The sequence below is a fragment of the Nannospalax galili genome, unplaced genomic scaffold, assembly GCF_000622305.1.
Source record: "Nannospalax galili isolate Female #2095 unplaced genomic scaffold, S.galili_v1.0 scaffold310, whole genome shotgun sequence".
NCBI lineage: Eukaryota > Metazoa > Chordata > Mammalia > Rodentia > Spalacidae > Nannospalax > Nannospalax galili.
Window position 1 is genome coordinate 492086 of NW_008328488.1, and position 25179 is coordinate 517264.

General features: G+C 50.5%; 1 protein-coding gene across 3 annotated transcripts in view; it reads right to left on the reverse strand.

Annotated features, from left to right (window-relative positions):
- Nav2 (neuron navigator 2) overlaps positions 1-25179 on the reverse strand; it is a 402958-nt gene that overhangs the window by 10653 nt on the left and 367126 nt on the right. For all 3 annotated transcript variants that reach the window (XM_017796647.2, XM_017796645.2, XM_017796641.2), the window contains 10 exons: positions 22237-22390; positions 21038-21200; positions 19918-20018; positions 17171-17266; positions 14803-14971; positions 8913-9148; positions 6302-6456; positions 6047-6118; positions 4476-4672; positions 3366-3484 (listed from right to left, as the gene is read on the reverse strand). In XM_017796647.2, coding sequence (XP_017652136.1) covers positions 3366-3484; positions 4476-4672; positions 6047-6118; positions 6302-6456; positions 8913-9148; positions 14803-14971; positions 17171-17266; positions 19918-20018; positions 21038-21200; positions 22237-22390 — 1462 coding nt within the window. The remainder of the gene's footprint in view (positions 1-3365; positions 3485-4475; positions 4673-6046; positions 6119-6301; positions 6457-8912; positions 9149-14802; positions 14972-17170; positions 17267-19917; positions 20019-21037; positions 21201-22236; positions 22391-25179) is intronic.

Here is a 25179-nt window from a genome sequence, read left to right on the forward strand (position 1 = left end):
TACCTGTGGCCTTGCTGCTCTTGGTAGGAAGGAGCCATGGTGCTCAGCAGGATAAGCCCATTCTGTGATGGCTCCTGGAGCAGAGGGGAAGCCCAGGGACCCTTCCTAGCCACATCCAAAGCCCCTTTCAGTTCATGTTCAAAGGGAAAGACCCACAGAATTCTCCACTGGCTGGTGATCAAGGGGCTGGCTGGTATGCAGCTCAAGACTGGTTTGTGCCTCCTTGGGTACTCACGACCTTTGTTTAGCAGCATCTGAGTTCTCCCAAGTGACTTAGGCCTCTCACCATCCCTCCTCAGATCAGCTTGGGCAAAGAGGATTCAAGAAGGAGACCTTGGAGGGGAGAAGGACACAGGAACAGGAGTGCCTCACGGCTTGTAGTTCCCTCTGCTTCTGTTTACAGTTTGGGTTTCAGGCACTGAATAAGAAGAGGGACGACTGAGATGAAACAGACTGCATACTTGATCCCTGCCACAGGTCACACTGTCACACTCCCAGTGGCCCAAGGTAGCAGTGGCTGGATAGTGTTTGGGTTTATGTGTGAGTTACTTTTCTCTTTGCTAGTAAGTACGTAACACAAAGCAACTTAAGGGAGGAAGGATTTGGGTCCAGTTTAGGGGCTATGGTCTACCATGTTGGGGCAGGTGTGATGATGAGGCCGGCGGATCAAGAAGTGGAAAGGGACACAGTGGAGAGGGCTGACCTCCTTTTTTTTTTTTTTTTGGTCTTTTTGAGACAGGGTCTCCCTGTAGCCCCAGCTATCCTGGAACTCACTATGTAGATCAGGCTGGCCTTGAACTTGCAGACATCCGTCTGCCTCTGCCTCCCTGAGTGCTGGGATCAAAGGTGTGCGCCACCACGCCCGGCCCTCTTTTCCTCTTTTCATTCAGTAGAGGAACTCCGCCCAGGGAGGACATCACTCTTGTTGAGATGGTCTTTCCTCCTCAGCTAAGCTTCTCTAGAAAAATCTTCACAGACACACCCAGAGGAGTGCCATCAGGGTAACTCCAAATCTAGCCAAGTTGACAATCAAGGTTAATCATCACAGGTACTAATAAACCCATCTATTCAGAAACTAAATTACCAGACCAGCAAGTTTAAGCTCCCTATGCAGATTCTAGTGTGAAGAACTGAAGCCTTTCTAGCCCTTCTCTGATGGAAGCAACATCTGATGGACAGCATGCTGCTAGCCAGTGACTTAGGGCTGGCCGAAGGCTCTGACCTTCTTGCTTCCCTGCCTTTGCAAGATGTTTAATTCCCAGCCCAGGGCATGAATGTGCAGCATCAAAGCTGTAGTCAGAGACCACAGCAGATTTCTTCCAAGATCATTCACTGTTCCGGATCCCCTGAAGACCATGCCTGCTGACACTCCAACGAACAGGTACAAAGCACGCCCACCTTCCCCAGGTGGGACCACACTTACAGAATGGCAAACATGGGCCCAGAGACACCTCAATCAGCAGGAGGCTTGCCATGCAAGCAAGAAGACTTGGTTCAGATCCCCAGCACGTGTGCAAACTTGGGCGCAGCAGCAAGCACCTCTAACCCTGGTGCTAGGAAGATGCAGACGGAGATCCTGGGACTCATTGACCAACCAGTCTAGCCAAACTGGTGAGCTCCAGGTTCAGTGAGAGATCCTATTTCACAATAATGATGATAGCGGCTAGAGAGATGGCTCAGCAGTTAAGAGGACTGGCCACTCTTACAGAGGACCCAGGTTCGATTCCCAGCACCCACATGGCAGCCAACTGTCGGTAACTCCAGTTCCAGGGCATCTGACACCTTCTTCTGTCTTCTGTGGGCACTGTACAACATGTGTACTTACGTACATGCAGGCAATACATTCATACACATGAAATAATTTTTTTTTGATTTATCTAAGAAAAATAATAATAAAAACGAGGGGTTGGAGAGATGGCTTAGCAGTTAAGAGTAATTGCTGCTTTTGCAGAGGACCTGGGTTTGGTTTCCAGCATCGATATGAGGCAGCTCACAATGGCCTGTGACTCCAGCTCCAGGGTATCTAAACACCCTCTCTGGCCTCTGCAGAGACCCACACACATGCACATATAATACACATATACAGAAAGAAATATACATACATATATAATAATATACATACATACATACATACATATATAATAATAAAATAAATTTTAAAAATAAGGTGGGGAATGATTAAGGAAGATATTTGGCATCAACCTCTCGCCTCCACATATGTACCCCATACACATGTGCATACCCCCTATGTGTACACCACCCATATGCATATCACCCACATATACACATACAAAGAAGAAATGACAGACATTAACATCCTGCCACACGTGTGAGGGTGCACACGGCTCTGTGCCCTCAGCAGGCACACAGTACACTCTTGTGTATTCCCCCCAACTAATACCAGGGAAACTAAGAAGCCTGGAAACCTGGCTGTGAAACTGGACCCCGGTTTGCTCAGGGGGCCCTAAAAGCCGGAGGAACTCAGGCTGTCCCCAGACAGCAATCAGATTTTCCTGAGCTGCAGTGACATGATGTGCTCCCAGTTAAATCTGGAGATGAGTGGCATGTATGATGCGTCCCTGCGGGGAGGAGGGGCTTGCAGTCAGCGGAGCCCCAGAACCACCTGGAAGAGGTCCTGCAGTCAGGTAGTCAGTATTCCAGGCCTGTGCTCAAGAATTCAATTTAGAAGGCAGGGATTCAAATTCCAGATCCTTCAAAGCCTTATGTCTTTTGTTTAGTGCCCCAGGGCATGCAGATGCATTGTATAACTAGGATTCCTCTGTGGCCCTTGTTTTTTTCTTTTTTTTTTTTAAGTCTTACGGTGTAAGTCAGGCTAGCCTTGAACTTATGATCCTCCTGCCTGACATCCCAGGTGTGGAGATTGCAGGACTGCACCATTATATCCAGCTGAAGCTTTGCGTTCACGATCCTGGGTAAGTCACTGTCCTTGGGCCTCGGTTTTTGCCTCTTAAACAATGGTAACAACAAAAACTCTGACCCAGTCCTAGGACTAATTCGGGGATTGGATGACATGCAAGGTAAGAGAGTGCTTTGCCAACTGGAAAGCACTACCCTGCTGGTTTAATTTCCTATACACGTCCTACGCTGGACGACTGACGGCCATGATTTCATTTAATCCTTACGTAACTTTTTGGTAGAATCATGCTGTTACCTTTTCTGTTGATAAGACGCAGGCAAAATGTATTCCTTGGGACCACACCACTGAAAAGCAGCTGAGCCTAGACCTGTGGCCAACTGTTATCAACCTGTGCCAGACTGATGACCACATAGGTGAGGACTGGTCACCTCATCTGGTCAACAGTCCTCCCCCCATCTAAGGAAGCCAGCAGGCATGTGCTTCTCACCTGGAGGCCTTCTCTGACAGCTTCCAGGAGGTAGGGGATGATGGAGTAGTTCCATAGGTCTGTGAACCATACTCTGGAGCCATCCACATCGATGGGACATGACAGGAAGAGCCGGGGACCTGGCGATGATAGTGAAAACACACAACTGAAATGGGGTGGGCTGGGGTGCTGGTCCAAGTTCCCCTCACTGGTATGATACCGGATTTTCTGAGCAGTGATAGAGTTGGTGGCTTGAGGGCTGATGGTAGGCTCTGAAGGAGATACCTCAGTTTCCTCACCCCAATCCTCAAGGAAACCACCCAAAAGTGAGGACAGGGTCTAGGGAGAAGGTATTCTGTAGAGCTCCTGATCCTGAGTTTTAAGAGAGGAGACATGGTTAAGCAAACAGGGGAACGCTCACATTTGATTATTCTGGTATGATACCGGATTTTCTGAGCAGTGATAGTTGGTGGCTTGAGGGCTGATGGTAGGCTCTGAAGGAGATACCTCAGTTTCCTCACCCCAATCCTCAAGGAAACCACCCAAAAGTGAGGACAGGGTCTAGGGAGAAGGTATTCTGTAGAGCTCCTGATCCTGAGTTTTAAGAGAGGAGACATGGTTAAGCAAACAGGGGAACGCTCACATTTGATTATTTTGAGGACTTTAAACATGATTTTAAGAAATGGCTAGCGACACAGAATGCTCAGGGGCCAGTGTGAGATGCAAAAGACATTGCCCGTGCACACGGTCTGCACCCTCAGAAGACATGGGTGTACCGACGGTCAGGAGGAACAAGCTCAGACTGGAATGACGAGGACAGGGGAGTTGTGGTCTTTTTGCCGTTTCAGTTCCTCAACTTCTGTCTGAGTAGGCTGTGTGGTACAGCCTCGGGCACCTGGAGTGGGACTTTTTACTAGGCTGTTTGTTTCTGCCCCAGCGTGGGCAGGACATATCTCTGCAGACACTGGTCTGAGTCCATCTCTGTTTGCAGGCGTCCCTCTGACCCTTCTTTATCCCTGAGACTCTGGCCAGGGTGTAGCGGATGGTGTGTGAAGGAGTCAGGGATCCTGGAGACCAACACCCACCCATCTGCCCAGCAGCTTGCCCCAGCTTGCCCAGCCTCCCACCTACCAATGGTGACATCCGAGGAGCTGTGTGCCTCCAGGAAGCGATTAAGGTGATGCCAGACTTTGGGGATCCAGTTGATGATTTTTACCAGCTCCACATTGCGCACCCGCCCACTGATCTCCGTCTCCATGAGCTTCCTCCTCAGGAAGCGGCCAAGGAAACCCTTCACGGGCTCTGTGTGGTTGGCACAAAGCACCCACCTGGAGGGAAGTCGGGGGAATGCCTTTCAAGCAGATGGACACCCAGCAAGGCATGGCAAGACTCAAGAACCAAAGTGGGAATGGAAAGTGAACATACTCATGCCAGAGGAGCCCCAATCCCCGCATCTACCAGACATAGGTCTATACACGGTACAGACACATGACCTCAGCTCCTTTCAGCAGCTGAGGCATGTCACCATCCCCACTTCACAGAAACACTGAGGCAAATGTAGGTCAGCAACATGCTCAGTGTCAAACAGCTGGTGAAAACATAAGACTAGACCCCCAGGATGGTCCAGCTCCAGGGTCTAAGGTCTAACCAATGAGCAGACAGCCCCTGTGCTTGGAGCCAGGCCTAGAGAACTCAAATGGTGACTGACCATGGTAGTCAGAGTCCACGGCACCAGAAACTCACAAGTGAGCAGAGGAGGTTGCCAAGTAAACAGAGGATGAGACACCACAGACTTGGATGCAGGGAGTCCCCTCCCTGAGATGCTGAATGGGCTGATGGCCGGGCTTGAGGAGAGGCAGGAGTGGGTGTGGGGTGGGAGATGGGGGGTGGGCACCATGTCATCTTTGCAGAGATGTCCAGGGAAACTGTCAGAGGCTCAGTACAGCCAAAGTTTAGATGTCAACTGTCAGCTTAAGGTGATTTCATCCTCTGGGCAATTGGGCTCTTTGAGGGACTCCTGACAGGAGTATTAGTCAGAGGCAGTGTCCAGGAGCAGAGGGGCCTGAGGGGTGGGGTACAGGCTGCAGGCAGGTGAGCAGTTAGATCACTGCAACAGTATGCCCCGTTACAAGGGGTGATGGGTTTCAGGGATGGTCAGGAAACAAGAGCTGGGCAGCCTGGAGGAGGGGGGCCCATGCTGTCTATGGCCGGAGTAGCTGACATTTCTCTAATCATTATAGCTGAGGCTACATGTAGCAGATTTCAGAGAGGCCTGCATGGCAGTCAGTGAAGATGTACCCAGGGTCCTCATCCAGGAGAGGCAGGCTCTCCTTCCACCCAGGGGCCCAGGCAGGGCTCAGAACAGGTGGCAGGTGCTGAGTGATGTCAGGGTAAGCAGCACAGAGCTGAGCCGTCTTGGAGAAAAGACCAGCTAGCAGGGATCTTGAAGGCCCACAGACCTGGGGACATTCACAGGTAGGTATGTCACCTCTCACGCTCACGTGGGACAGAGACACACAGCACAGCTCATGTGCACAGCTGGCAGGCCTCATAAATTATGGAGTTCCTTGAGCCTCCATTTCCCCGTTTACATACAGAAAGGCAAATGGAACGGACACACCAGGCTGCCTGCCCGCCCGTCCGTCCTTCCTTGCTTTCTTCCTCTGGATTCTTACCTACCTGGAAGAGGGGGGATGCCTTACCTGAAGTTATGATGAAGCTGGAGGTTGGGAGTGGACGAGGTAGCCTGGTTCATCGTGCCAATGATGTAAGGACTGCGGAGAGCATGAAGGCGAGCAGGTCAAAGGTGAGCTGGAGCCAAGGGTGCCCGTGCAGACGCGCACACCCCCGGCTGCGAGTGTCGCATTCACCGTGACACTGGCCAGGGCCACCAGCATGCCCAGTTCCCCCCTGTGTGGGCCCGACCCCTGACCCCAAAGCCCAGATCCAGCCTTTACCATTTATGGTACTTGCAGTTGAGCAGCCCGTTGAAGATCTCACCCAGGGAGCTCACGTGGTGCAGGTTGTCCAGGATGATGACCAGCGGCATGTCCACAGCGTTGTTCTCGCTGTTGCACTGGTCAGCCAGGTTGGACAGGTACTGGCGCAGCTCCTACAGAGGCCAGGAAAATGAAGCATGCACACCAGGCCTTCGCTTACCCAGGCAGAAGGACCCCCCGCCATGACGTCACACCGTGAACATAACCTGAAGGCCTGCCTGTCACAGGGCACTGGCTTGGTGATCAAGGAATGTTATTGGCATGGACAAGTAAGGCCTGGGGTCCTGCCTCCCGGCACTTACAAAATGGGTGGCTTAGGCCCTCTCTCTTTTTTTAAACCCTCTATGAGCACACGTGCATATATGTGTATGCATGTATTCAGATGTGCGTACATGTATGTGTCAGTGTGTACAGGTTAGAAGACGACTCTAGGTATTGTCCTCAGGAGCCATCTACCTTGTTTTTTGAGACAGGGTCACTCACTGGCCTGGGACTCACCCAGGAGGCTATGCGGGCTGACCACTGAACTCCAGGATCTGTCTCCATTCCCAGCCTTTATTAAAACGGACTGAACTCAGACCCTCCGTGCAAGTACTTTACTGAGACATCTCTCTAGCCCACAGGCCCAATCGACCACTTCTTTAGAAATTTCTTCTCAGTATTTCTGAGGTTAATCTCCCAGTATGCTTCATTGTTATCCCCATAGCACCCTCCTGAGAGCTGGAGCCCCAGGAAGACTGGAGCACAGAGGCCCCGGCCACACCCAAGTGCCGCTGCATAGCGCTATGGAAGACACGAGGACGTGCAGGGGCAGGCGAGAGTCCATGTGCTTAGGAATCTGCGGACGACCAGCTGCAAGGGCCAACTTTGATTGAACCTTGAGGAGTGGGTGGGGCACTGGCTTGGCTGGGGACTGGGACGCAGCCCAGTGTGCCTGGGTAAGAGCTACGTGTCAAGAAAGGAAGGGAAGGATGGTGTAGTGGGGAACATGTGTCTGTTGCCACGCCTGAGGGAGAACCTGATGATCTCAGCCTCACACAGCAAGCTCACACGGGACTCACATGGGAACTTCTGCAGTCCGAGAACCTGTGGAGTGAGGGACTGACGAGCTCCAGGTTACACAGTCACGTGACTGGCCTGAGACACCACGGGGGTGGGGGAACAGTGGGCTGGTCAGACTGGGTGTCTGTAAAGGGTCTTTACCACACCCACTTGTCCCAGAGGCTGGCCCAGCTGGGGAGGGTGGTGGCTCATCTACCTTCTGCAAGTATAATTCTGCAGGCCTCCCTTTCAAGTCAAAATGGTTGTAGCTCAAGGAATCCCCTTGCTGTCAGTCACTGCTCACCACAGCCAGACCTGCAGGTTCCCTGTCCTCTGCACCGCCCGCCAGGTGCACTGCTCAGCTGTGGCCTGTATGGGCACTCTGCCCCAAGGGAACGGAAGCCACCTGGGCACATCTTACCAGCCACTTGCTGTGTGGCCTCCCTTTGCTCACTCACACATAGCTGTTGAGAAAGACTGAGAGCTTTTCTCGCCCCACAAGGGTAACTGGTGAGTGGGACAGATTCCTGGCCCCACACAACCATGGGATAGGCCATGAAAAGGTGAGCTCTAGGTGGCCCAGGCTCACAGATGGCTCACAAGGCAGGGAGCCCCTCCATTTCACCTTTGACTCTTTTCTTTTCCTTAAGTATTTTATTATTTTTATTTTATGTGTATGAGTGTATTGCCTGCATGTATGTAAGTGCATCCCTATCATGCAAAGACTGTGGAGGCCAGAAGAGGACCTCGGATCCCCTGGAACTGGAGTTATGGACAGTTGTTAGCGGCCATGTGGGTGCTGGGAATTGAACCCGGGTCTTCTGGAAGAACAGCAAGTGTTCTTAACCGCTGAGCCATCTCTCCAGCCCTCACCTTTGATTCTTAAAGGTGTGCTACCTAGCACCAAACAGAGTAATCACCAGCCCTCACACAAATGAATAAACAGATGCCCCTGCAAACACCCTTCACAGCCCCCAGCCAGGGCCAGGTCAGATCCTATCCACAGGTCCCCACGGTTCACTATGTGGCTGGCCACAGGGTTCTGGAGTCTGAGGCCTCAACCTAAGCCCCAGTTCTAACACTTAGCATGGTCTAAACAGTGTTAGGGATATGACACGTGCACCTCAAGCTGCTGTTCTCTGCTCTGTAAAACGGGACAAGGGCAACTACTCCCTGGACGGCACTCTGTGAGGGCAGCCTGCCACTCCTCCAGCACAAGCCATTGTGACTGTCGACCCACTAAATGTTTTATTTGAGAAAAATAACAATACTTGGGAGGTACGTGGTAAGTTCTCGCTAAGCTGGACACACCTAGGAGGGACCTGAAGGAGCCACTAGCCATAGACACAAAAGAGCAACTGGTCTTGGCCCAGATGGTGCTTCTGACCAGGAGGGCTGACTGCAAGCCTTCCTTTCTACTGGTCCCATTTGACCTCTTCCTCTGGCTTTCTAGGAAGGCTAGCTTAGAGGAGCTGCTCAAGGTAGTGGTAAAGAGCTGACATATAGCAGCTCAGAATGATCTCCTCACCTTGCTGGACTTGTGGTCCACATTAAAGGTGGCGATGACCCCATCTGTCAACTCCCGTCCTTCCCGAAGGACCACGTACTCGGACAGCCGGTTGGCCAAGTAGGTTTTCCCGGTGCCGCTGGGGCCGGAGAGGATGATACGGCGGTGCTCAGTCAGCAGGGAGACATAGCGCTGCAGGATGGGCTTAGGGATCAGGGACTCGAACACCAGAGAGTCCAGGCTGTTTTCTGTGAGCCCTGTTTGAGAGAGATGGGGAGGGCTTGAAGTTGGGCAGACAGCAGCTCTCCTTGGCAGCCCACTCCCATCTAAGACCACTGCCTCCCAGGTACTCCAAAGGCTGACAACCCAATCCTTCTGCAGTTAGAAGCTACCCTCCTGGCCATGGGTATCTTTTGCTTCGGGTTCCTCCAGCTTAAGACTCCCCTGCAGTATCTGGGCCTTCGGTTCTCTGCAGAGCGCCGAAGGCTCTGGGCTCTGTGTGCCTCTTTACATTTTCCAGTCCTGTGGTATCTGGCCCAAATTTCTCCTGGGTCTTGTCCACCCACATCTGCCACGACCCCGGGTTGCCGCTTCCCCAGTTCTCTTCTCTCCTTCCTTCTAGGCACCTGCTTAGGTGTGCCAAGAAGGCAAGGTTGGATGCAGGGTGCGATCCTGATGTTGGAATATGGATCCTGACCAGAAGGCCTAGAGTGAAATGCTACATGCTGAGACGTTAGATTGGCAACAGAGCCACATGGAAGTTTTTCTCTCTCCTTTCCTACCTGAGAAAACCCCATTAACCAGAGTTGTTCACTTTACAAGAGCTGGTCTCAGGGCTGGGGGAACAGGACAGCTCAGTAAAGTGCTTGTGTTGAAAACATAAGGATCTGAGTCCAATCTGCAGAATGTACATAAAATAAAGCCAGGCATGGTGGCACAAACTTGTAATCCCGGCACGAGGGAGGCAAAGACAGCATTCCTGGGACTCACTGGCCAAACAGCCTAAGCCTACTGGGCGAGTTCTAGGCCAATGAGACCCTGTCTTAAAAAACAAGGCAGACAGTACCTGAAGAGTGATGGCTGAGGGCACATATGCACTTGTACACACACGCATACATGGCACCTGTACACGCATACATGGCTAGCCATCTAGAACCTGTAGCAATTCCATCTGAAAAGTGCCCTCAGGAAAATCAGTATGCAGGGGCTGCAGAGATGGCTCAGGGTGAAGAGCACTGGCTGTTCTCACAGAGGACATGGATTCAAATCCCAGTACCACATGGTAGCTAACAACCATGCTTCACTCCAGTTCCAAGGGATCCAACGCCCTCTTCTGTCACAGGCACTGCACAACATGGGTGCACTTCCACACATGCAAACATAACACTCATTCATATAAAATCAAAATAAATAAAAATAAGAAAGCCAGTCCACACAAGTGAGGAGGCAGAGCGCGGCCTTCATCCTGTCGCCCAGGAGCCTTCTCACTACAGCAGGATGGCCTCTAACGCAGTGACGGTTTGTTTCTCATTCTCCCCCTACAACATCACCCCCAAAGCAACAACTGCTCCAGGAGGAAGACCCCCGAGTGCCTTACCTTCTGGGGAGAGGCCTATGAGCTTCCTACAACCCAGCCCTATTCCCGGTCAAACCTACATTCCAGGGCACTGAAGAAATGGCTCAGTGGTTAAGAACACTGATTGTTCCTGCAGAAGACCCAGGTTTGAATCCCAGCACCCACATGGCAGCCAACAACTGTCCTAACTCCAGTTCCAGGGGATCAGACAGCCTCTTCTGTCCTCCACAGGCATTGCACGACATGGGTGCACTTACCTACATGCAGGCATAACACTCATACACATAAAATAAAAATAATAAATAATTAAAAAAAAAAGAAAAACAGGGGAGAAATCACTAACACACTTTCTTTACATATATGTTACTGTTTTGCATTAAGTTTTCTGGAGGATGCTTATACTGCAGACTGACTCACTTCACATATGAAGTCATGGGCAAGCAAGATGGTCAGCAGGCAAAGGCGCTTGCCACCAAGTCTGGCGACTTGAGCTAGATCCCTGGACGCACATGGTGAGAGGAGGGAACCAACTCCTGAAAGCTGTCCTCTGACCTCCACACACATGTACTCTGTGGCACATGCACCCCTCCCTTAAATTAAAAAAAAAAGACTATGCAAAGCCACCCCTTCCCTGGCACCACAGGAATGGATCACTACAGTGAATGGGGCCCTTCTGGAGAAAATCCTTGACTGAATTTTAATGCTTTGAAAGCAGAAGCTTGAAGCACTCCAGAACCTATGAGTTGAGTATCAGTACAAAATAAAACCTGAGCTGATCCCTACAGATGCTGAAAGTCCCAATGAGCTGACAGCAGCCAAGGGCCAGGATCTGTGGGATGGGGGTGCCACACTCCTTCAGGAGTGGGCCATCTTGTAACTCACCCCACACAGGTCAGCTTTACCCTTCAGTGCTTGCCGTGCCCACTGTGAAAGTATCCGGGGAGCCCAGGGCGGGAAGGGCTCTCATTCCGTGTTCATGTTACTGTTTCCATGTGCCTGGTGCCTCTTCCTGCTTTCCCTGTGGCAGGATTCTCTCCTACAGAGTTCCGACCCCTTCATATGCCAACGGGCTGAGGGCTTGTGACAGGGTGGGGTGAAGCTTTTCCCAGCCATGACGACCCGATGGTGGGCACTTGACTTATGTGGGGGTTGAGTCAGCTTTAGAAAATTCCTAACACCCTTCCAAAAAGTTCTCCTTCCTTTAGGTTCCTGAGCTAGAAGAATGAATCAAGGCTATTTGGGGCCATTAGACCTGGTCCTGACCACACTGTTGGAGAACCTAGATCTGGCTGTGCCTGAAGCATACTCTGGATTTCCCAGGTATCCAAGCCAGACATCTCCTGGTATGTGCTGTCCCTCTGGAGTTGTTTTGTGCCACTTTAGCCCAAGGGCACAACTGTGGAATCTGACTTGCCATCAAGATAAACTGGGTGAGGTCTAGGCAATTGTAACCACAGAGAGCGATCTTGATCGCTGCTGATAGGGAACTTTCTGGTTTTACACTGTCAACTTGACAGGCTCTGAAATCATCCTGGAGACACATTTCTGGGCCGATGAGGGAGCTTGGGGATCAGGTTAATTGAAGTAGGAGGACGCACCCTAAATGTGGGAGGCACCATCACATGGAGTGAGAACTGAGGCTCCATATAAAGGCAAAAGTGAGCCGAGCACCAGCACTCAGCCTCCTTCCTGGCTGTTCACCTGTTCCTGACGGCAGATGTGTTGTGACCAGCCACCTGCTGCCGTCATGCCTTCCCCACCATTACCGGCTCTTTGAACTGTAGCCAAAATAAACTCTTCCTTCCTTAAGTTGCTTCTGTCAGGCATTTGTTCACAGCTTTGAGAAGAGTAATGAATGCAGAAAATTGGTCCAAGAAGTGGGGCGACTACGTGATAAACATGACATGTGGTTCTGAGGACTTTGGAGTTGGGGGAAGAAAGACGGTGAAGTGGTTGGAACTTCAGGCCGGAAGAGGCCCAGAATGCCATCAGCAGAGTTTAATGAGTCGTCCTAGTGGGAACTGGAAAGCAGAGTACTGACAGAAAGAAACTTGGCCAATAGGCCTGGCCATGAGGATGCCCCTGGGAACTGGGTGGGGCACATTCTGCTACATTCTTGTAAATACTCTGTTATATTCTGTCCTGAGAACTTGAGTGGGGGCTGAATTTAAAAGTAACGGAGTAATGCCTTTGGAGGAGGAAATTTCAAGGCATGACAACATTCAGTCTGATGGTTACAGCTTAGCACTGTTACCCAGGTCTAGAGTGGAAAAGAACATCCAGTGGGGCAAAGAGATAGAAAAATGTCCAATTTGTTGAAGAAAAGAGCTTGGGAAACTGTAAAGTCACTGCTAAAGTACATACTGAAAAACAGGCTGTAGTTGTTAAGGATCCTCCTGCCCTGCACTGGAACAGGAAAGACACCGTGCCACAGAAGGGCTTCCCTGCTCAAAAACTGCCTGGGAAAGTGACTTTGCTGATCAGCCACCAAGGCACACAGAGGCCACCATTGCTGCGGTCCAAGGGGCCAGGCTCATCTCGAGCTGACAGCAGACCTTGGCAGCATCGTCCACGTGCTGCTGGTTTTGCAGGCATGGAAGAAGTAAGATTGAGGGGATCATGGAGTTTTGCTTCAGAGTTCCAGAGAGACACTGAGGTTGGGCATCATGGGGCAGGGTCCGAGTCCCTGCAAGTAAGCCACTGCATGGATCTCTGAAGTGGGGAGACCATGGAGACCCCAGGATGTTGGAGATGCCAGAACCATGGGGAATCTGCCAAGCAAAGCTTCAGGCATGGAGAGGAGCTGGTTCAAGAGAGAGAGTCTGTGCCATAGGCAGTAGAGCCCAAGGTACCTGACATGGAGCAGCAGAATTTGGTGTTTAACTGCCACACTTCAGTCTTTCTTTATCCGAACTTTCACTGCTAACCCCTTCCTTTTTGGAACAGGCTCTTTATTTATTTTTTCATCATATATTGGCAGTATGTAACTTGTTTTATTTTTATAGGGGCTCACAATTAAGAGAATGCCTAGAATCTCAGCTGAGACTTGGACTTTGGATTTTTAAAAAGTCTTGGAGCTATTAGGACTATGGTTATTTTTGAAATTAGACTGAACACATTTTTGCACTGAGATGATCGTGAGTCTACAGGGTCAAAGGATGGAAGGCTAGGCCTTAAAAGTGTTACGTTTGGCTGTCAAGCTGACAAGGGATGGACTTGTAATGGTTTATAACAATTGCTTATGTGACCAGATCTAGAATCACCTTGGAGGCAAGCCTCTGGGCATTCCTGTGAAGGATTTTCTAGATTACGTTGGTTAGGTGGGATGATCCGCTATGGGCTGGGGTCCCAGACTGTATAAAAATGAGATGGCCGACTGAGCAGCACTTATGTATGCTTTCTGACTGGGGTGCAATGTGACCAGCTGGCCCCCTGCTCCTCCCACCATTCCCTCTCCCCACGATGGACCACATCTTGAACTGTAAGCCAAATAATCCCTTCCTCACTTAAGTTGCTTCTTGTCAGGCGTTCTGTCACAGCGACATGAAAAGTAATTAACACAGCTACTAAGGAATGGAGCTTGCGACAAAACAACTCCAAAACTTTCCTGCCTAAACTTCATCGGGATCAATAAAGAAAAAAGCTGAAAGGGGTGGGCCTCGTCCTGGTCATCCAAGTCTGTTACCCAGGAGGTCCATGAACACAGAAACGAGTGGGTCAAATTTGGAACAGGCTGGAAGGAGGAGGCTTTTGGACACTGGGAGCTTGGACATTAAAGGACACATCCACTCACTTAACCAGGGCACTTCTGTCCACTCACAACTCAGATGCAGTTTTCCAGACTCACATGACTGTGATCCTTTTTTTCCATGACAGAACTTTGGGATCCGCAGTTCTGTGGAACACACTGTGCCCCAGGGCTTAGCCCTCCCGGGAGCTGAGGCTTTGGAAGGTGCATGGGTGATTTCATCCGGATGCTTGCAGAGACCACCCTGTAGCCTTCAGCTCCTCAGTTTCCCAACTGTAGAATGGGCTCACATCCAAGGCTGGCTGGCAAACGCCATTCATTGCTTTGGTAAAGTGCCATTTCAACAGTTACTAAAGAGTTATTAAAATTCCATCATCTCAGTCATAAGGCTAATGGGACCTTTTGATGCCTAATTGCAGTAATAAACTAAAATTATCTGTTTCCGATGGTACAACTTGCTTGGGGGGAGTAACTGAAGTAAGAGAAAAACAAAACAAGACAAGAAGGAAACCCACATGTCTAAGCACAAATGGAAGGGGAGGCTAGCATGACTCCTGAGAGCTCTGGCCGCCACAGCCTCCACTTACCCTTGACAGTCACCAAGATGGTGGTGTTCTCTCCTACCAGGTAGCCACAGGGAAGGAGTTCAGGGGTCTCTGAGCTGCTGCTGCGCTTGATCTCGCCGATACTGTAACCGAGAACACTGTCCGAACTGAGCCCCAGCTGACTCACTGGGTCGACATGAACGATGTATTCCTGGAGAAAACAAAACACAGATCCCACTGGAGAGCTGGCTAAAACCTGCTCTGGACTCCATTTTCAGTGGATGAATGATGGGTGTCCTGGCTTTCTCAGATGAGGCAGGAGCTAAGGTTGAGCTGTGGTGCTCACTCTGACAAGAATACTCTCAAATCCCAGGCCTCTTATGACACAGAGCTACTCACTCAGGAATGAAGAAAAACAAGCCCTAACAAGACCATGAGCATCCAGACCGGATGAAGGGTGCTCTCCCTACATTCAGCTGAAGTCTTGACAGCATGAGGGTCTGGGAATGATACTGAGCCATTCATGAAAAGCTGACAGGAGTCTCTCCACCCCTCTGCTGGCTCAGAGCAAAGACAGGAGCAAAGTCCAGGGGTGCTAGAGAAAAGTACCAATACAGCTTCAAAAGTATCTGTGGGTTTCATCTGCAAAGAGTCCCCTTGACTAGGATGGTTCATACTGATGGTCAATTGCCAGTGTCAATGCTGACAGGATCTAGAACCACCTTGGAGACAAACCTCTGGAAATGTCTAGGGGAGGAAGCTTCATGATTGGGTTAACTGAGGTGGGAACACCCACCCTAAATGTGGGCCGGCACGGCCATTCCGTGGACTGACTTCTGGCCTGAATAAAAAGGACCAGGTAAGCTCTGGCACATCTCCACTTGCTGAGTGTACATGCAGAGACCAGCTGCCTTACACGCCTGTCATCATGCCTTCCCTGTCGTGATGAACTACATTTCGTATTAAACAGTGAGCTGAAAATAAACCCTTCCTTAAGTTGTGTATATATTTATCCGTGTGCACTGCACGTTTCTAGAATTGCATTTGTGTAGGTGTGTGTATGCAAGCCAGAGGATACTCAAGCACCCTCATTTTTGAGACAAAGTCTCTCACTGGCCTGGAACTTCCAGGAAAGTGAAGCTAGCTGGCCAGAGAGCCCCAGGGACCCATCTGTCTCTGTCTCCTCCCCAGGGCTGGGATTACAAGCACACACCAGTGCACTAGGCTTTTTACATGGGTTCTGGGGCTCAAACGCAGGTCTTCATGCTTCCAAGGCAAGCCCTTTACTGATGTAGCAACCTTTCTGGCCCCAGTTACTTCTGTCATGTATGATATCATGACAACAAGAAATGTAATCAATTCAGCAGCAAAAAGGCCAATGGCTGTAGGTCTGTCTGTGAGGTGCCATGCAATTGCTATGTTGGTCCTAGCAACAGGTCTCTGGTGGTCTCTGCCATTTACTCTGACACGCCCCCGACACACACTGCTGCCTTTCTAATCTAAACACACAGCCTCTGAAGCAGAAGCTGGGTGCTGGGCAAGGAGGTAGAACTGGTCTGTCCTAGCCCTTCCTGACTCCTGCTGGGTTAACTCCTCTGTAAGCTGGAGGAATGAGGAATGTTAACCATGGTCAAAAGCACTGAATTTTCCTTGTGTACAGCTGTCCTGACCCTCATGCTAGAAAGGACACAGTGGTGGACTAGGTAAGTCAGGTTTGGAAGGCAGGCAGCAGAACCAGACTACTGGTCTACCTCCATGTCCTTCACATTAGGCTGGGGCCGTAAGCAGAGCCCCACTTGCCTCTAAATGAGACAATAAAGGGCTTAGAGTGGTCTCCATTGCTCCCACTCAGGAGACACAACACTTGGGGCTCCCGATTTACCTCAAGATAGAAGGGAAAACTTGAAAGCTTCTCTCAAATCACTTTAAGCCCCAGAATTCACCTTGGTCCTCATTAATAATTTTTGCTATGGCAAATACCCAAACCAATGGGATGGCCCTGCCAGCATCCTTGACACGGGGCGCTGATGGGATGTTACTGTCGGATACTCAGCAGCACTGACACAGGGAGCTGGGCCTATGAAGTCCAATCCTAAAGCCCCCAGTAAGAGGCAGAAATGTGCTGCCTTGGGTGCTGTCCCTCCAATGCTTATCTGACAAGATGGAGGTTCACTGTGAGTGGACCAAGTCGTTGTGAAATGATGAGAGCTGGCCAGCCACTGCCAAAGGCAGATGACAGTGTGACCGCTAGCCAATCTGTACTTATGAGGGGAAGACCAGAGGACAGGTCCTAGCAACAGAAGGATCTGGAGGAATGGGTAGGCTGGGAAAATGGCCCAGGTCCTTGAACAACCATCCCCTCCATGCCCTCCCCAAGCCCACAGCGTGGCTTTCTTCTTGAGGCACTTACTTTGAATAGCCGTCTAACCACCCCATCAAGCACGTCCCACTTTGTCTTCCCACTAACTCCAATGCAGCCAATGAGGAAGAGGTGAGGTCTGGAGTCCTAAGGGCGAGGAGACATGTACAGGTGAGGACAGTGGTCTGCTTCCTGCCCTGGCTCAGCAGAGGGTTCAGTGTGCCAAGACCGGAAATGAAAGTCCTAGTTCCTTCAATGCCAGGCATGACTTGGCTGGCAGGCCTTAAATCTTTTCCTTCTTCTCCTGCTAAAACCGTAGTGGGTCAGGAAGACAAAAATCTCTTCTCTGGAACCTGGAATCATCAGCCCAGCGCAACTCTTGTACAAGGCATGGGTTACACATCCCTTGACTGTAACCCTCCCGTGTCTGCCAGTCCCTTTTCAAACTTTGCTAAAGAACTCACCTTTTCTCAGGAAGCCTTCGGGGACTGAACTGCCTGGCTCAAAGACTCTGGACAGAACTTACACAGTGATATTCTCAACTTCCATATATTTCATTACAACTACTTATTTTTTAAATAAAGTTTCTCATTTTATTAAACTTTTTCAGAGAATGTTTCTATTTTTCTTCTCTTTTAAAAAACAACATTTACTACATTCCTTTCATTAAAAGTTTAAGTGAACTTGGTTCAGAAAAGTAAAAATTCTGGGAAGACTGCCAAAAAAACCACCTTTTTTTCTCCATTTCTCGTGTATCTACACCCACAGGGGTTAACTGATCACAGTGAGTAAAAGGAGCTGATAGAACATTCCATTCTGCTGGTCTTATAAATATCACACATGCCTGTAAGGTAGGAGAGGGGTAGGGCCGAATGGCAGCCGATCAGCATGTGGCAGCTAGGCAAAGTCAGCAGAAGGAAAGAGCATCAACCAGTCTGGCCCTGACATAGCCTGGCCCCACAATCACCTTAGGGTCTTGGGTGTCTCAGCTGAAAATTGGAGATAATACCCTGGTCAATGAGCCTCTTGTGATGCTGCAGTGACCCAGATCTCCAAAAAAATGTCACGTCTAACTGTTCCTACTGATGAATGTGAGAGTAAATGGCATGTAGAGAGGTCACTTGTGTTGTAAGAATGCTATGCGCATACCCTTGACCTCAGCACTTGGGAGGCAGAGGCAGATAGGTCTCATTGAGATCAAGGCCAGCCTGGTCTATATAGCAAGTTCTAGGCCAGCTGGGGCTACAGGAGACCCTGCCTTTAAAAAAGAAAGGGAGGGAGGTTTCTGTATGAAACAGTATATTTTAAAATGACAAGGAGATATTTTTTAAAGGTTAAAACCTCATTCAATTTTATGGAGGGAGGGAGGGAGGGAAATAAAGAATGCTGTGGAATGAATTCGAGTTCCTTTCCAGGACAGACAACACAGATCCCAGGAACATACAGATCTGGATTTAGCCTTCCAGAAGGCCAGTGAGTCAGTCACCCAGTGGCAAGGCTGGCAGAGGAAAGTCTGACTGCATGCACTTTGTTTTGCTGGGCACTCTGAGTTTCCTAGCTGTCTGAAACCCTAACAAGAAGCTGGCATTTCTATAAAACCCCTCAGCTGGGCATGGGGGTGCAAGTCTTTAATCCCAGCAGAAGCAGGGGAAGCTCTGAGTTTGAGGCCAGCCTGGTCTCTACATAGGACGTTCTAGACCAGCCAAAATCAAAGAAAGAAAGAAAGCAAACCAAACCAAACACAATAACAAAAATCCCTAGGTCTCGATGTGGTAATGCATTAGACCATTTCCCACTCTCATGGCCAAGATCACCCAGAGCGTCAGTAGGACTTAACTGCTGGCCGAAACACATCTTACCTCGGAATAGTCTCTGGCAGAAGTATAGGCCGGAACACACACTGTACTGGAGCATCAGCTCCCAGCCTCAGTGACTTAGGTTGCCCCACACCCTCCCCCTCTTGGCCACCTGCGATCCCTGAACTCAGCTGAGGGCCGCCCGTCTCCCAGAAAGGGAGGGTATCTGTTGTGCAGGCAAGATGAGACAGAACTGGGTCCAGTGAACTCCTCCCTGTGAAAGGTGCGTAGCTACCTGGGAAAATACTCAATTCAGAACAGCCATTTCTGAGGGTGTTCATGTTTATAAGCGTTTAAAGCACAACGCAGTGCAAGGTGTGGCTGTTTTTAGCAAACTTAGTCTCTTAAACAACAGAAAGGAAGTGCTATGTGCTCATTTTGTGTCAAAGAACTGCAGAGGTTACAGGAAAGACTGCTGAGGATTGTGGGTAGAGGGGGAAGTGCTCAGAGGATGATGGGTCCAGGAGGGACCTGCCAAGGATTGTGGGTACAGGAGTCGCCATTTATCTGAAGTTGCACTTTCTGTGTTTTCAGGAGGCTAACTCAGAACACTGTTATAATTATTCTATTTTCTCTTCCTAATTTCTTTCTTTTCTCCCTACCTGTGGTGCTGGGTATGGGGCCCAGGACTTGTGCATGCTAGGTAAGCACTCGGCCACTGAGCTGTACCCCTGCTCCACTCACAAACCTCTTAAATATCTAGTCCATACATTAAGCTTTATCCTGCATACATATATACAGAACGACATAGCATGTACGGGGTTCAGTACTCTCCACACGTCAGGCATCCCCTGGTCCTGGAACTCTTGTTGAGTGAGGAGGACGGCTGTATCAAGAAAGGTGTTAGCATTTCCCACCACCTTGGGTTTCCGGTTAAGTGGCTAAGCTAGGCAGTTCTACCTGGGGAAGGAACAGGCAAGCAGGGAGAGGGATCCAACTGACCTCCTTCCAATTCATTGCCTCCTGAAAGCTGACAACTATCTTAACATGCCTGCCTCCTTCCTTCCGAGTCGAGCATTCACCAGGGTCATCCAGCAACATGTCTGCGAATGAAAACATCAACAGCCTTAGGCACGTGAGGACAGCAAAGCTGCTTCCCGGAGCCCCTGCTGCCTGCGGGCACAGCAGCAGGTCAGACCAGGCGTCGGGGTGCAGGGGAGGTGGGGTGGGCACGGGGGAGGGAAAGGTGGAGAATGTAGTCACAGAAACCAATGGTGGGTGGGCCAAGGAGCCAGCTGATGATGCATCTTGCCGGATGGAAGTGCGAGGGAGACTCAACCAAACAGCAGCAGCAGCAGCATCATGGGTAAAAAATAAAAGAGCCAGCTTTGAAATGCTCACAAAGAAAACCCAAGGTGCATTCTGGGATGATGTGCCAGCCTAGAGTCCACCCCCACAGCAGGCAGGCTGGAGAGCCAGGACGTGGCCCCTACGGGACCTGCTACCGAGGGGTGTATGAGTCTCAGGCCTGCAGGTCAGCCTCGTAAAATAAATCAAACAGAACTCAGCATGATGGGCAAGGGGAAACCCAAGCTCATAGCCTGAGGAATTTGGAGTGCTGGAGCAAAGCATGGAACACTCTAATGGCTGGGCTCACATTGGTAGCAGACACACACCCAGACACACACTCCTATCACCTCGCCATAGGCTCTGTGGGCCTGGGCATCCCAGGCTCACACTGGAGACTGGGCCAACTGCAGGCCCCTACCTACCCTACTTCCATGAGTCACTCACCCAGGCTGGGGAACTAGCCCTGCCCAGAGCCCTACAATCTGCTCACCCAAGCTGAAGGACTCAGCCTGTCCCAAGTTCTGAGAGCTGGTCACTCAGACTGATGGACTGAGCCTGCCCCTGGTCCTGGCCCCATGAGCCATTCACCCTGGCTGGTAGACTAGGCCTGCTCCTCTGGCCTGTGAGCCACTTACCCAAGCTGAAGGACTCAGCCTGCCTCCAGTCCTGTGAGCCACTCACCCAGGTTGGTGGACTGGGCTTGTTCCTGGCCCCACAAGCCCCTCACTCAGGCTGGTGGGCTGGGCCTGCCCCTGGTCTGTGAGCCACTCACCCAGGCTGGTGGACTCGGTGAGGTTCAGGCTGTGCTGGGAGAGGCCCAAGGACTGCCTTGGGGAGGCAGAGATGGACACCTGGGAGGGGGCCCGGCTGCAGCCACTGCCTTGAGACTCCGATTTCAGTCGGTCATTCTCTGCTTTCAACTTCTCGATCTCACTCTGCAGGGAGCAAGGAGGTGCTGACTCAGGAGATGAATGGAACATGCCTTTTCTGGGGGAAGAACCTAGAAAGGCCCTGAAGGATCCAGGTAGCTAGCCTAGCCAAGACGAGGAATACCCTCAGGGAACTTCCCACCTTTGCTGACAAACAAGGTCTGTCTGGCAGGGCAGGCCGATCCTTTCAGAGAATTGACCTTTAAGAGACATTCCAAAACTTGATTTTCAAGGTCTGCTGCTGGAGTGACCAGTGTAAGAGCCTTGCCATCAGGAACGCTGAGTGACAGATTTCCTAACTGCAGGACTTCTCAGAGCCCTTAAAGAGCTGCTACACTTTGTGAATCTGAGATGGGCATGTGGTGTAGTTCCCAAGCACATCTGATGAAGGAGCTCTTTCAAGGAGCGAGTGTTCCAGGGAACGTTCTTTGGGAGGGCTGCTGTCCAGTGAGGGCCCACTTAGCATACCGCAAAGAACGTAATGCACTCAAAGCAGTGGTGGGAAAGAGCTCCGAAGGCTGGAATGTTGTCACTCCGTGGCAGATGTGGAGTGAGGTGGGGCCAGCAAGAACAAATCTATAGCCACGTTCAAAGGAGGTCACTTCCAGCTGCAGAAGGTGGAGGGGCTTGGGATAAAGGCCAGGCTGAGGCTTGGAGGAGGGGTCCGGTTTGGATGGATAGAGGATACACCCAGGGGAAGGGACATGTGAAATGGGCTGGCAGAGCATGCAGATCCAGCCATCACAGCCCCAGGAGGCCTGTGAGCAGAGCTGGAAAAGCTGGGCTGGGGAAGGCCACGACTGAAAAGGACCTGTAGAAGGCCAGGTTTCGAGGGCCAGCCCACAAAGAAGAGGCTGTGGGCAGCCACGTGAGGTCTAATGCGAAGGGAACATTACTTTTATACTCTGGACTGCGCTGAGCAGTGGAGAGTGACTAGAAAGAGGGCGGGAAAGCAGGGTGGCCTGCGGACCCTCAGTCACCGTCGGGCTGCTGGTCTGTGGCCTCCTGGAGCTCTGTCTACCACCGGCTTCTTGGCACTCACCTGCATCCTGTTCATGGCCTCTCGGAGCTGGTCCAGCTGGTGGGCGGAGCTCAGGGCTTCTAGGCGGATGTCCGTCAGCTTCATCTCCTTATCTCTTAGCTCGTTCCGTAGCTGCATGACTGTCTCAGCTTCACTGTCGATGCACTCGGAAATTCTACGGAAAAGGGGCATTATTGACAAAAGCGGCTGTCGATTGCATCATTCAGCGTCCACTGAGCAGCGGACCAGGCTAACCATCAAGCAGTGCTCAGCACCGATGGGAATAACCCGCTCCTACCGCTTCTTCGAGGGGCTACACCCGAAGCATCAGAAAGAAAAATGATGCTATCTATTGCCTATGCACAGCAGTAGAGACCAGAAAGGCTGTACTGCGGTACCCCCAACACTTCTAACAGGGTAAGCTGCAGTTGGCAGAGGAAAGCAGAGTGCCTTTTTGGGGTTGGGTACTCCCCAGGGAATGAATATATATATATATATATATATACACACACACACACACACACACACACACACACACACACACACTGAGGTCTCATCATGACACCCGATGTATTCTTTGAATTCTCATCCCCGTCAGAGAAGTGAGGTCAAGGTCAAGTCTAGAGAGATCCGTTAGTGTCTCGTGCCCTGCCTGTTCCATAGGTTCACGCTCACAGTACGAAAAGAACAGAGTCTGAGGTGAGATCCAAGAGGACTAAGCGCTGCCTGTGAGTACCACATCACAGCCTTCCCAGCCGCGGTGGGTCCGGGTGACTGAGACGCGAGGTGAGTGAGTGCTACTCAAGGAGCTGGGCTGCTTGCTCCACTAATTCGGGTTATCTTTAGAACTCTTGGCAGATCACTATGAAGTTGGAGACCTTGAAATTCATGATGAATAGGGGTGTTCTGAAGGGACCTCCTTCTATAGAAGAACAGTTCATGAATTCTAAAGGTCATAGGACTGAGTATTGGATGATTCAGGCTAGAATGATTTGACTTCTCAGATCGAAGATGAGTAGAGAAAGAAACAACCAGAAAACAAAAACTCCAAAACTGTTCCAGGTTTCTGGGTCTCAGGAGCTGATGACATCTAGGGTGACAGAGCAGGCAGCCTGGGCAATGGTGGTGATGGCAGCCACTCCCCAAGACTCGGGCACCGGCCTAGGGACCCAGCAAAAACTATACATGTGAAACAGGGTGAGGGGCTGGCAATTTTAACTGCCCACAGAAAACGATTCATAAAACTTTCCAGATGAAAGAACTTGAAAAAAAGCTTAACAGTTGAACGACCAGAACTTTGGGTGCTCTCTTCCTGATCTGAACCTGAACTGTTTTAAAGAAAGGAAAGCTTCTCAAAAGTTTTCAGCAGGCTGGGCACGAGGGCACATCCCTAGACTCAGCACTAGTGGCTGAGGCAGGAGGATCACAAGTTCAAGGACTTCGGGGTGCTGAAGAGATGGCTCAGCAGTTAGGAGCACTGGCTGCTCTTGCAGAGGACCCGGGTTCAGTTCCCAACACCCACACGGCAGCTAATAATCTTCTGTAACTCTAGTTCCAGGGAATCCAACACTCTCTTTTGATCTCCATGGGCATTCCACACATGGGTCTACTTACATACATGCACACAAAACACTCATATACATAAAGTAAACATAAATGACGTATATTTTTTTAAAGCTATCAATTGATGAAGCTTCTTGACTTTATTATCTTCTTGAAAAAATATAAGGACCTCCTTAAGACTCTATTTCTCTACACTGTGGGAAGTCCAAATGTCTTTAGGATTCAGATGACCCCTTTCCCAGCTCTTTGTACTAAGACTGGCCTGCGGTTTGCAAGGTTGAACTACAGAGCCATGGTTCGGGTTTGAGAGGTAGGCAGAGGGAGCTTGTGCAAACTGGTTCTTTGTTGAGAGGACGAGAGTTTCCTGATTTAAACAGAGTGTCACATCTGGATAAAATCCCTGTGTGACATTCCAGTCTTAGCCGAGCTGTGCCTTGCATAGATACAGGAGGCTCTAATTCATGGCTGAGAGCAGTCTGTCCCAGGCCTTGCTGGGAATTCTGGGTCTGCCCCCTGGTTTTGTTTGACCACTCTGCTCCAGGTGATGTCACATAACCTGTACCTACCCCAGAAAGCTCTCTCAGTAACCATCTGTGGATTAGGCAACAGTGGCTACTGTGCAGAGCTTGGCCAATCAGGGAGTCCACAAAGGTGCTAGGGATGGGTATCTGTCCACTTCCAAACCCCTTACCCCAGAAAGCTCTCTCAGTAACCATCTGTGGATTAGGCAACAGTGACTACTGTGTAGAGCTTGGCCAACCAGGGAGTCCACAAAGGTGCTAGGGATGGGTATCTGTCCACTTCCAAACCCCTGCTGAGACTTAATCCCAGAGCAAGCTTTAATGTTGTTTGGAGGAGGGGCCTAAGAAAGGTCACTAGTAAGTATTAGGTGAGGCTGTGTAGAACCCAATGCCTGAACCTGTGGCTTTACAAGAGTAATGAACCTTAGTGAAGCTCTCCACCACGCCACAGCCGAGTAAGAAGATCGTCCAAGGACGCCCAAGCAGGTGTGGAATACGCACCAGAACTGTGACCTAAATAAACTTCTACTCTCCAAACCATCCAATCTGTACTATGCAGTTATAGCAACAGAAAATAGTGCAAGACAAAAGGAAGCAAATTGTCAAGAAGCAACATTGTGCTGGGAGCTTGAATTTCCTCCCAAATCACCATGGTGAGGCCCCATGGGAAGGGATGTCCCCTAGCACGGAAATAGGGCCCAAACCACGTTCTTCCTCATTAGCCTCAATCGAACTTCAGTCATTAGCCCTACAGCCCAAGAGAGAACTTCTTTTCCGTGGGCTCCTTCTTTGATTAGACTGCTTTATGTCACTGAGGCTTTAAGTGCCTTTTCCAGGCTAAGCTCTGCTTGGCTCTGGTCCCTTTAGGATCAGGGCAGTT